Source organism: Rhinopithecus roxellana, chromosome 2, assembly GCF_007565055.1.
Source record: "Rhinopithecus roxellana isolate Shanxi Qingling chromosome 2, ASM756505v1, whole genome shotgun sequence".
Classification (NCBI taxonomy): domain Eukaryota; kingdom Metazoa; phylum Chordata; class Mammalia; order Primates; family Cercopithecidae; genus Rhinopithecus; species Rhinopithecus roxellana.
Window position 1 is genome coordinate 107,597,824 of NC_044550.1, and position 13,713 is coordinate 107,611,536.

At 38.8% G+C, this 13,713-nt stretch overlaps 1 protein-coding gene across 1 annotated transcript in view; it reads right to left on the reverse strand.

Annotated features, from left to right (window-relative positions):
* KLKB1 (kallikrein B1) overlaps window positions 1-2,064 on the reverse strand; it is a 35,417-nt gene extending 33,353 nt beyond the window's left edge. Inside the window, exons 1-2 of the mRNA XM_010377987.2 lie at window positions 1,948-2,064; window positions 1,194-1,252 (exon numbers count right to left, since the gene is read on the reverse strand). Coding sequence (XP_010376289.1) covers window positions 1,194-1,251 — 58 coding nt within the window. The 5' untranslated portion in view covers window position 1,252; window positions 1,948-2,064. The remainder of the gene's footprint in view (window positions 1-1,193; window positions 1,253-1,947) is intronic.
* Window positions 2,065-13,713: the final 11,649 nt, after the last annotated feature.

A 13,713-nucleotide genomic window follows, 5' to 3' on the forward strand; every position in this document is an offset into this window, starting at 1 on the left:
TTTATTTGCATCAAAAGGTAACTACAAGTGGAAAATGCAAGTCAAAGAGTATCCATAGTTAATAACTCTTTTTTGTAAAATGTGCAAATAGGCATATGTAGAAAAATATCTGAAAGACTAAATAAAAGATGTTTAACAACGACTGTTTCTGAATTTGGGGACTACATGCAATAGGTAGTTTCCAGTTTTTTGCTTATTTACATCCCTAATTTTCCTAGCCATAATCATAATTGATTTTGCCAAAATAAAAAAACAAAAAAACGAAAAACCACCTGGAGTTGTCTGTGGTTCACAGTATCTCTGGCTTATGCTCCTTCTCAGTTTTCAGTGGGTTTGCACATGGGTTGGTAAATTACGGTTTAGAAGAGCAATCAGGGTTGAGGGACAGACACAGGGGAGTTATGATTTAGGGGGAATAAAAGGCTTTTTTCCTGGAAAAATCATCTCTTTATGAATGTAAACCTTCCCTGTAGACGTTTATTATAGCCATACATCTGAGGGGAAAGGTAATACTCATTGTTATGTGGCCCTCTTAAGTCACCATAGACTCAGAATCATGCCTTGTGGGGACACAGAGAAAATTCCCTCTATAGCAATTAATGAAATGTCCAGAATCATTTTTATTCTCCAAAAATTAATGAAATTAATAGAGAAAGGAGATCGAAATCTGCTGTTGAAAGCTATTCACCTAGAACTATCCAAATGCCTGGTTTGCTAAGTTAAATTTAAACCAGGTACTTTCATTTTTGAAATGGTTCCCTGGCGGTCCAGAGTAAAACTATGTATCATGTACCTAACAGATACTTGCATTGGACCCCGACACCATATAATGCCCAGCACTCTTCTGAAACTTCAGATAATGTTTAATTTTTTAATGTTGATAAAAATAGAAGACTAATTTTTTTGTTTTGAGTTTGCAGAGTGTCATCTGTGAACAGAAGTTTTTATTAACACAAGTCCCAAGACATTCCCACCTCTGAGCTCCTTCCTCTGGTCTGCAATGTATGTATAGAGCAATATATCTCACAAGTCGTACTTGTTCTGGAACATTAAATAGACATGAATCCTGAATCATCAGGGACTATCTCCATCCCCGAAGCTGTATGTTCAATAGCTTTCTCCAGGGGTGGTACGACTTGCTTGGCTACTCCTGTCTTAGCCTGAATTTCAAGTTTTATAGATAATTCACTTACCACAGGAAACTGTAGCAAACAAGGAAATGAAATAAGTTGCTTGCTTGAATAAAATCATTCTAAAAAAGAAAACAGTACAAAACTCTGTTGGTTTTAGATCACATTTAACATAAATCTTAACTTAAGGTGATACAGATTTTCTTGTAAATGTCTGAATTACAAGACAAAGCACACAGTTTCTGGTATAGAAAACAAGGGTTTTTTCCTCTACATTTGTGTCTAGGGAGTTGGAAAGTTTATAATGCTTCCCAAGATACAAATTGAGACCTCCAGACTACTGTTGTGTTTATTGTTGATTGGCAAACTCTGTGGCTAGTAATGTTGGAAAGGGAATTGGTAGAGAGAGAGATTAAACAGTTATGAAACCTCTTGATTTGGGCAAAAAGAAAATTAATAAATAATGGCAATAATGTCAGTCCAAAAATCCCTAAGTAAAGAAAACCTCTGAAAATATTAAAATTTCAAATTTAAAAATTTAAAATTTCAAATTTAAAATTTTCAAATTTAAAATTTTAAAATTTAAAATTTAAATTTTAAATTTAAATTTAAAAATTTCAAATCAGTCAAATATTCTTTTTGATTTAAAATCATCTTACATTTAAATATTTCTACATAAAGGAACATTAGTTCCTTCTCTACTGTCTTATACTCAAGAAATTAGAATATAAATGACTAATTTTCTCATAAAGTAAAAATTTATACTTTAAAAATTATAGTTTCTTTGGAAACAATCAGAATAACAGAAATGTGCTACCTGAAAACACAATTGCTTCTTGGAGGCGAGTCTCTTGTCACTTAAAAATGAACGGTCTTCAAGCTGTTCTAATGTGGCACTGCAGGCAATGTTTTCCTTGGCTTCGATATTGACTTTGGGTTTCTGCCAACAGTTTCAACTTTTTGTCCTGTCAACATATTCCATGAACATCCTATCTGTGTTCAGCTGTTAAGTATATTAACTATTTCAGGGAGTGATGTCAGCAAGAACAGGAATAGGAGTTTGTCAGAACAGGAGTTTCTAGTGTTCATCCCTTGCAGAAACATAAATTTGAACAAGTATCCATGCACGAAAATAACTTCACTAGAGCTAAGGAATCGGGTGAGAGGTTATACCACCCAGTTGCAGCACAGAAATAAGAAAAGACACATTGAAGTGCATAGGAAGGACAATTTCACATTACCAGTGTCACCCCACCTTCAAGCCTGGGCAGCACAGCATGGAGAGAGATACCGTCTTGCATGGAAGAGGGACAGCTAAGATAGCACCCAACTTCACCACAGATCCCAAGCACCAAGCCCACTCCAGTAAACCCCAGCACGAGGATTCAGGCCTGCCACAGGCCAGACTGGCCTCTGTGGCCTCAGCCCCATGCTCACCCCAGACCAGGTAAGCCCCTGGGGCTCTAGGCTCCAAGGTGGCCACAGAAGACCTAGACTTCAGGCCTGCACCAACTCTATCCTGGCCCCCAAGACTCTAGCCTCCACATTAGCCCCAGCAGCCCAAGGCTCCAAGTTAGTACCCATGGGCCTAGAATTCAGGCCATCCCCTGCAGATCCAGCACCAGGTCAGCCTCCAGAGATCTTGGCCATGTGGACCCAGATGCTGGGCTCACCCCAGTGGACCTTGGTCCCAGGACAGCCTGAATAAACTCAGGAACAGGTCTATCCCCATGAACTCAGGTGCAAGGTGATCCCCATGTTAGGCTGGCCCCTGCAGACTCAGGCTTAAGGCTCATTTCAGTGCCTAGTCAGCCCTCAAGAATCCATGCTTCAAGCCAGTCCTTGTGCACAGAATACAGAAGAGCACAATGAATGAACCCAGAATCCAGCCCTGCCCACCTTAGAACTCCAACAGAAATCCTGTGCATAGACTCCAACAGACAGCCCACCTACAATCTCTGGTCAATCTGACTAGTGAACGGCTTCCTCTACTGAAGCTAGTATGTAAAGACTGAAATAGGTACCTACTTCAATGCAAGGCCACACTGATCACAAATAATCAGGGAAACAAGAAACCACCAAAGGAAGAAAATAAAGCATCAGGAGGCAACCCTAAAGAAATGGAGATCTATACTGCATGACAAAGAGTTAAAAATAATTATCTTAAGAAAGCTCAATGAGCTACAAAACAATATAGATAGACAGTAAACAAAATCAGGAAAACAATACATGAGCAAAATTAGAAGTTCAACAAAAAGATAGATAGGAACCATAAAAAAGAACCAAACAGAAATTCTGGAACTGAAGAACACAATGACTGAATTGAAAAAATTCACAAACGGCTTCAGCAGCAGGCTTGATCAAGCAGGAGAAAGAATTAGCACACTCGGATACAGGTCATTTGAAATTACCCAGTCAGAGTAATAAAAGGAATGATAAAGATTGCAGAAAGCTGACAAAAATTACAGGACACTGTTAAGAAAACTAATATGCATGACAAGAGTTCCAGAAGAAGCAGAGAAAGAGAAAGTTGCAGAAACTTATTTTTAAAAATAAGAACAGAAAACTCTCAAAATTTGAAGACATAAATGAAATAAACATCCAGATTTATGAAGCCCAAAAGAACTCCAATAGATTAAATATAAAGAGATCCTCACCATGACAAAGAGAGCATTTTCAAAGAAGCAAGAGAAAAGCAATTCTTCACATACAAGGGAAGCTTCACAAGATTATCAGTGGATTTCTCAGCAGAAATCATGTAGGCTGAGAGAGTGGGATGATATATTTAAAGTACTGAAAGTACAAAACCTGGCAACCAAGAATATAATATCAGGCAAAGCTGTCCTTCAGAAAGGAAGGAGAGAAAAAGAATTTCCCAGATGTATTAGTTCAGTTTCACATTGCTGTAAAGATACTACCTGAGACTGGGCAATTTATAAACAAAAGAGGTTTAACTGACCCACGGTTACCCATGGCTGGGGAGGCCTCAGGAAACTTATAATCATGATGGAAGGCAGAGGGGAAGCAGACACCTCCTTCACAAGGTAATAGGAGAGACAGAGTGTGTATGTGCAGGGGAAACAGCCACTTTTAAATCCCTCACTATCATGAGATCACAGCACAGGGGAAACCACCCCAATGATCCTATCACCTCCCACCAGGCCCCTCCTTCAACATGCAGGGATTACAATTCAAGATGAGATTTTGTTGGGGACATGGAGCCAAACCATATCATTCTTCCCCTGGCCTTTCCCAAATCTCATGTCCTTTTCAAATTTCAAAACCAATGATGTCTTTCCAACAGTCCCCCAAAGTCTTAACTCATTCCACAGTAACCCAAAAGTCCAAGTCCAAAGTGTCATCTGAGACAATGAGCCTTTAAAATAAAAAACAAGTTAGTTACTTCCAAAATACAACAGGGGTACAGCAGTTGGGTAAATGTTCCCATTCCAAATGGGAGAAATTGGCCAAAATAAAGGGGCCACAGGCCCCATGCATGTGCAAAACCTAGCAGGGAAATCATTAAATTTTAAAGCTCCAAAATAACCTCCTTTAAGCCCCTGTCTCACATCCAGGGCATGCTGATGCAAGGGGTGGGCTGTTAAGGCCTTGGGCAGCTCTGTCCCTGTGGTTCTGCAGGTTACAGCCCCTACGGCTGCCTTCATCGGCAGGCACTGAATGCCTACAACTTTTCCAGGCACGTGGTGAAAGTGGTCAGTAGATCTACCATTCTGGGGTCTGGAAGATGGAGGAACTCTTTTCACAGCCTGCTGGGCAGTGCCCCAGTGGGGACTCTGTGTGTGGGCTCCAACCCTACATATTACCTCTGCATGGCCCTAATAGAGGTTCTCCATGAGGGCTGTGTCCCTGTAGCAGACTTCTGCCTGGACAGCCAGATGTTTCCACACATCCTGTGAAATCTAGGCGGAGGCTCTCAAAGCTCATCTCTTGTTTTCTGTGCACTTACAGGCCCAAGAGCACATGGAAGCCACCAAGGCTTGCACCCTTGAAGCAACAGAACCTTTTAGCCATAGCTGAAGATGGAACTGGAGTGGATGGAATTGAGCTATGGAACCTTTTAGCCACAGCTAGAGATGGAACTGGAGTGGATGGAATTGAGCTATGGAACCTTTTAGCCATAGCTGGAGATGGAACTGGAGTGGCTGAGGCACAGGGCACCAAGTCCCAAGGCTGCACACAGCAGTAGGTCCCATGAAACCATTTTTCCCTCCTAGGCCTCTGGGCTTGTAATGGGAGGGGCTGCCTTGAAGACCTCTGAAATGCCCTGGTGACATTTTCCCCATTGTTTGGCAGTTAACATTCAGCTCCTGGTTACTTATGTAAATTTCTGCAGCCGGCTTGAATTTCTCCCCAGAAAATTGGTTTTTCTTTTCTACCACGTGGTCAGGCTGCAAATTTTCCAAACTTTTATGCTTTGCTTCCCTTTTAAACATAAGTACCAATTTAATACCATCTCTTTGTGAACGCATATGACTGTATGCTTTCAGAAAAAGTCAGGTTATATCTTGAATGCTTTTCTGCTTAGAAATTTCTTCTGACAGATATCCTAAATCATCTCTCTCAAGTTCAAAGTTCCACAGATCTGTAGGGCAGGGGCAAAATGCTGCCAGTCTCTGCTAAAGCATAGCAAGAATGACCTTTGCTCCAGTTCCCAATAGTTCCTCATCTCCATCTGAGACCACCTCAGCCTGGACTTCATTGTCAATATGATTATCAGCATTTTGGTCACAACCGTTCAACAAGTCTCTAGGAAGCTTCAAACTTTCTCACATCTTCCTATCTTCTTCTGAGCCCTCCAAACTGTTCCAACCTCTGCCTGTTACCCAGTTTCAAAGTTTCCTCCACATTTTCAGGTTATCTTTAGAGCAATACCTTACTCTGTCAGTAACAATTCTCTGTATTATTTATTTTCACACTGCTAAAAGATATTACCTGAGACTGGATAATTTATATACAAAAGAGGTCTAATTGACTAACAGTTCCTCATGGCCGGGGAGGCCTCAGGAAACTTACAATTATGGTGAAAGGTGAAGGGGAAGCAGGTACTTTCTTCACAAGGCAGTAGGAGAGAGAGAGAGCATGTGCACAGGGGTAACGGCCACTTTTAAACCATCAGATCTCATGAGAACACTCTCACTATCATGAGAACATAATTGGGGAAAACACCTCATGATCCAATCATCTCCCAACAGGACCCTCCTTTGACACCTGGGGACTGCAATTCGAGATGAGATTTGGGTGGGAGCTCAGCGCCAAATCATATCACCAGACAAATAAAAGCTGTGGGATTTCAACACCATTAAACTTGCCTTACAAAAAATGCAAAAGGGAATTGTCAAGTTTAAACAAAAGGACACTAACTAACATGAAAACATATGAAAGAATAAAACTCCATTAAAGGTATTCTTATACAGTCAAATACAGAATTCTCCAATACTGTTATTGTGCCACAGTCACTTTTAACTCTAGTATAAAAGTTAAAAAATGAAAGTATTAAAAAATAACCATAACTACAACAATTTGCTAATGAATACACAACATACAAAAGATATAAACTATGGCACAAATAATAAAATGTGGGGGGAGAAGTTAAAATACAGCATTTCTAAATGCAGTCTAAGTTGTTACCAGATTAAAATAGATGGTTATAAATATGAAATATTTTTGTAAACCTCATGATAACCACAAAGAAAAAGTTTGTAGTAGTTACACAAAACATACCGAGAAAGGAATCAAAGCAAATCGCTCCAAAAACGTCATTAAGTCACAAGGGAAGACAGTGAGACAAAAAGAAGCAACAAAGGAGCTATAAAACAATCAGAAAACAATTAACAACATGACAGTAGCAAGCTTTTACCTACCAATAATTACTTTAGAAGTAAATGTATTAAATTATCCAATCAAAAGACAGAGTGGATGAGTGAATAAAAAACAAGACCTAACTATATGTAAGGCCTTAACTTTGGCTGTAAGAGATTAACTTTGGCTTTAAGGACAGACATAAGCTGAAAGCGAAGGGATGTAAAAAGGATTGCATTAAAATGATAACCAAAAGAAAGCAGAGGTGGCTATCCTTACAACAGACGAGATAGAGTTTAAGTCAAATACTGTCACAAGAGACAGAGAAGGTCATTATATAATGGTAAAAGGGTCAATTCATTAAGAGGATAAAACAATTATAAGTATGTCTGTACCCAACATCAGTGCATCTAAATCTATAAAGCAAATATTAACATAACTAAAGGAGAAATAAACAGCAACATGCTTTCAACAATGAATTAGATCACCTAGACAGAAAATCAACAAGGAAACTGTGTTCAAAACACTATAAACCAATAGCCCTAACAGACATGTGTAGAACACTCCTTCCAAAAGCAGCAGAATGCACATTCTTTTTAAGTGCACACAGAACATTTTCCAGGATAGGTCGTATGTTAGGCCATGAAAAACATCTTAACAAATTTAAGAAGACTGAAATCGTATCAAGTATCTTTTCCAACCATAATGGCATAAAAGTAGAACTCAATAACAGAAGGAAAAATGGAAAATTCACAAATACATGAAAATGAACATACTCCTGAACAACCAATGAGTCAAAGAAAAAATCAAAAGGAAAATCAAAAAATATCTTGAGAAAAATGAAAAGAGAAACAAAACTTGTGGCATTGAATTTATGGGATGCAACAAAAACAGTTCTAAGGAGGAAGTTTATAGCGATAAATGCTTACCTTAAGAAAACAGAAAGATCTGAAATATCCTAACTTTACACCTGAAGCAATAAGAAAGAAAAAAACAAAAAACTAAGCCCAAAGACAGGAAGAAAGAAAATAATAAAGATCAGAGTAGAGATAAATGAAATAGAGACCAGAAAAACAACAGAAAAGATCAGTGACACTGTTGTTGTTTTTAAAAACATAAATCAAGAAATCTTTAGCCTAATTAGGAGAAAAAGAAAAACACTCAAATAAAATTATAATTGAAGGAGGAAACATTACAATAGATACCACAGAAATACAGAAAATCATGAGACTACTATGAAAAACAGTACATCAACAAATTAAATAACATAGAAGAAATAGATAAATTCCTAGGAACATACAACCTACCAAGACTGAATCAGGAAGAAACAGAAAATCTGAACAGGCCAATAATGAGTAAGGAGATTGAATCAGAAATAAAAACTCTTAACTAGGAAAAGCTCAGGACCTGATGTCTTCATTGGTGAAGTCTATAAACATTTAAAGAAGAATGAACACAAATCCTTCTCAAACTCTTTCAAATAATTGAAAAGGAGGAAACACTTCCAATCTCATTTAATGAGGTCAGCATTACTTTGATAGCAGAGCCAAACAAGGACATCACAAGAAAACAAAAGTAAAATTATAGATCAATATTCTTGATGAACATAGATCCAAAAATCCTGAAGAAAATCTTAACCAGACTAAACTCAACAACACATTAAAAGGATCATGATCAACTGAACCTGGGACGCAAGGATGGTTCAACATATGCAACTCAATAAATGCTATATACCACATTCACAAAATGATGGATAAAAATCATATGATCATCTGAAGAGAGGCACTTACAACTACATGCAGAATCTAAAAAAGTCGAAGTCACGGTAACAGAAAGTAGAATGGTGGTAGTCAGCATATGGGGAGTGCCGGCTATGGGGTGGTTTTGGTCAAGGGATCCAAACTTTCAAATACACGGTGTGAATAAGTTGGAGGATCTAATGTATGACATTGTTTCCCATCATCTTGAAGCAGCTGTATTGATAGAATGGTGGAATGGTCTTTTGAAGTCACAATTACAATGCCAACTAGGGGACAATATTTTGCAGGGCTGGGGCAAAATTCTCCAGGTGGCTATGTATGCTCTGAATCAATGTCCAATACATGGCACTGTTTCTCCCATAGCCAGGATTCACAGGTCTAGGAATCAAGGAGTGGAAGCGGAAGTGGCACCACTCACCATCGCCCCTAGCGATCCAGTAGCAAAATTTTTGCTTCCTGTTCCCAAGACATTACTTTCTGCTTGCCTAGAGGTGTTAGTTTCAGAGGCAAAAATGCTGCCACCAGAAGACACAACAAGGATTCCATTAAACTGGAAGTTAAGATTGCCACCTGGACAGTTTGAGCTCCTTTTACTTCTAAGTCAACAGGCTAAGAAGGGAGTTGCCATGTTGGCTGGGATGATTGACCTGGACTATCAAGATGAAGAAACAGAAGTCATGATGTGTATTTAGTATCTCACTTGGCCTGTGTTGCATAACCTATTGACGTTTGTGATATATTAATCTGATCTATTTGCATTATTAAAATATATGTCATCAATATGCATTTTATAGTATTTAATTAAATTTCAAACATTTGTTCTTAGAGATGAGAAAATGAGTTTGCTTAGTTAACAATCCTCTTTAAGAATGTAAGCCTTATTTATAATTTTGGAACATATTTTAAGCTGCTTTTATATTTGGTTACTGTATATATTCTCTAGGAATATTGTCTCAACCTGTTCATTGTATTCATTTTTTTTCTCCCTACAAAGAGAAATAGCACATATTGAAACTTTATAAATAGACTTGTACTGAACAGAAGAAACAAAATATGCATACATGTCTGTACTCTAAACTTCCTAAAAAGAAGTAAAATTAAATATACCTTATTATGTTCACCATTCTTTTATTTTTACACCTGCATTAAAAATACTTTATGTTTAAAAAAAAAAAGATGAAGTTAGTCTCTTACTCCACAATGGAGGTAAGGAAGAGTATGCGAGGATTACAGGTGATCCCTTCAGGCACCTCTTAGTACCATGCTCTTAGTACCATGATCACAAAGCATAGTACCATGATCTGTGATCCAGGTCAATGGGAAACTACAATAGTTCAATCCAGGCAGTGCTACATACCACCCAGACCCCTTAAGAATGAATGTTTGGGTCACTCCACCAGGTAAAAAACCACAACCTGCTAAGATGCTTGCTGAAGGCAAAAGGAATACAGAATGGGTAGTAGAAGAAGGTAGTCATCAATACCAGCTATGCCCACATGACCAGTTGCAGAAACGAGGACTGTAATTGTCTCATTTCCTCCTTATTTTGTTAAGAACATGTTTGTGTATGTATACACTTGTACTAAGAACATTTCTTCATTTTATTTCCTTTCTTTTTCCTTTATCATGTGACATAAGATTTATTGACTTCATATAGCATTTAAGTGTTGTTAACTTTATGTAATAGCATTTGGTTTGGGGATTGGTATATTTCTGGTTGTATGAAGGACAGCTGTATTATGTATACCTAACATAATTATGACCTTATTATTGACTTTATTTGAAGATTATATATGATTTCAGGAGATACGTATGGGTTCAAGTAGACAAGGGGTAGACTTGTGATGGTTAATACTAAGTGTCAACTTAGTATTAGGATTGGATTGAAGGATGCAAAGTATGGTTCCTGGATGTGCCTGTGAGGGTGTTGCCAAAGGAAATTAATATTTGAGTCAGTTGACTGGGAGAGGCAGACCCACCCTCAATCTGGGTGGGCAACATCTAATCGGGGCCAACAGAGCTAGGATAAAAGCAGGCAGAGGAACGTGGAAGGACTAGACTGGCTAAGTCTTCTGGCCTTCATCTTTCTCCTGTGCTGGATGTTTCCTGCCCTTAAACATTGTACTCCAAGTTCTTCAGCTTTTGGACTCTTGGAGTTACACCAGTGGTTTGCCTGGGGTTCTTGGATCTTCAACCACAGACTGAAGGCTGCACTGTCCACTTCCCCGCTTTTGAGGTTTTGGAACTGGGACTGGCTTCCTTGCTTCTCAGCCTGCAGGCAGACTACTGTGGGACTTCACCTTGTGATCTTGTGAGTCAGTACTCCTTAATAAACTGCCCTTTATATGTACATCTGTCCTATTAGTTCTGTCCTTCTAGAGAACCCTGACTAATGCAAACATGTTGACTATAGTTCATAATACTGTATCGTATACATGAACGTTGCTAGAGAATAGATCTGATGGGTTCTCAGCACACACACATACACACACACACAAATGATAACCATGTAAAATAATGGACATGCTAATTAGCTTGACTATGGTAATCATTTCACAATGTACATGTATATCAAAACACTATGTTGTACATGGAAGATATATATAATTTTTATTTGTAAATGACACATCAAAAAAGGTAGAAAAATGCTGCACTCAAAAGGACCTTAATCTCATTTTAGGGTCACACAGTTTATGCACAAGTTTCCATTTTTAAAAATGCTCATAACATTCCCAGTTATTTGGTAGCATGCAGTTGGCACCTCTTCTAACTGAGCTTTTTTATTAGAGTTGCTTGGAGGCACAGTCAATAATGGATGGGTATGGATAGCTGCTCCTAGAGGGATATTTTAGCAAATAGTATCTATGTTTCCCACACCCTACCAAAGAATCACATAACACTGAAATCTTAGATTTGGAAGGGACTGGGTTGATGTTTAGGTCCTATTCCCACCCAATTCAGGAAATGCAGTATATCAGGCTCGACAAACCACAGTTCACAGACCACATTCGGCTTTGCACCTGTTTTTGTAAATAAAGTTTTATTGAAAAACAGCCATGGTCATTCATTCACTTACTGTCTCTGCCTGCTTTCACTTACATGGCAGAGTTAAGAAGTTGCTACAGAGGCAGCATGGCCTCAAAAGCCAAGAAGATTTACTGTCTGACTCCACAGATAAGGTTGGCTGAAACCTGCTGGATAACACTTCTGACATAGACTTTAGACTTTCCTGTCAAAATACTTCGACTGAGGAGAAACTGGTTTCCTAAGCAGTCTGCTCCAACTCAGGGAGCTCTAGTTTAATTTTATTTTATTTCAGAGCTCAGGGAGCTCTATTTTAATTTTATTTTTAAGAAAAGTAAAAAACTTCCTGTATACTGAAATACACTTCCTTGCAACTTCTACCATTCAGTCCTAGATTTACGTACTAGACCCACACAAAACAATTTATCCTCCTTTTTCTGCTTTTAAAATATTTAAAGACCACAATGACTTGCCCACTAAATCTCCTTGTTTTCTATTCTTTGAAATTACAGTATATCACCTTGATTAGTAAATTAGAGTTTTCGGAGTCGATTCTTAAATAAATATTTTATGTATACTACTGGAAGGCAGAACTACATTTATTAGAAATGTAGGATAATGTTGCCAATACAATATTTTCTGGCAGAATGAAGTAGCATATTTTAAATATGCCTGTTGTACTGTCTTTTAGATTTAGGATATCAAGTGTTGCAGCAGAGTAGTCAACAAATCTCTCTACTTTGTGCAGAGTAGAAAAGAGTTTAAATTTTAAATTTCATCTGTTACCAGGCTCAGCAGAAAACAAAAAACAAAAAGCAGTTGGGACAAAAGCACCCTGCCTGCAAATCACAGCAGAAACCCTTGGGGCTCGTTTCTCTAAAAGGTGAAATTACAGACTTTTAACCTATTTAAATATGCTTCTGTGTTTAGTTTGGAGTTTTCTTACAGTGAAACATGTTACACTCTAGTAATACAATAAAACTAAAAAAACTCTATAGATTCAGGTGAACCAAATTAGAACTAAATTGAAAAGAGGCGTGGTCAGTAGAATTCTAAAATGTTCTCCCAAATCTCCCACTCAAATCCTGGGGACAGTGAATAAAATGAGGTTTCACATCTGCCCATGATTGTTACATGAGAAAAGCAATTCTGCCGATAGCATTAAGATTACTAAACAGTTGACTTTGTGCTCATCAAAATGGAGTCAATTAGAGTAGGCTGAATCTCATCACATGAGCCCGTTAAAAGTCGAGTTTTCCTCTGCAGTCAGCATAAGGAGAAGTCAGAGAGACTCAGAGCGTGAGAGCGATTGACAGCAGGGAAGTGCTCCAGCACTGGCTTCGAGATGGGTCACGGGGCAGGACCTGAGAGTCATCTCTGGACAAGAGCCAAAAAGAACATGGGGATTTCACTCCTACCATCAGAAGCTCTGAATACTCCAACAAACTGCACGTGCTTGAAAGAGAAGTTTTCTCCAGAACCTCCCCTTAGACACTTTCCAGGATGGAGCCCTCTCCACCTCCCCTTGTCCCAGATCTCCATGTGACTCACTTTAATCAGACCACTGCTCAAGCATCATCTCCTTGGGATGCCATCCTCCAGCAAGCATCTCATCTGAAAAGGCACCTTCCATCTCTTCCACCTCCTGTCTCTTTACCATTCTTTGTCTTTCTGCATAGCGCTTCTCACTCCCTGCCATTCTATCGCCTCCTTGTCCATTTCTCTGCTGTCTTTCAGATGCCCGCCGTCTGTTCTTTCTGCATAGCGCTTCTCACTCCCTGCCATTCTATTGCCTCCTTGTCGATCTCTCTGCTATCTTTCAGATGCCCGCCGTCTGTTCTTTCTGCATAGCGCTTCTCACTCCCTGCCATTCTATTGCCTCCTTGTCCATTTCTCTGTTGCCTTTCAGATGTCCGCCGTCTGTTCTTTCTGCATAGCGCTTCTCACTCCCTGCCATTCTATCGCCTCCTTGTCCATTT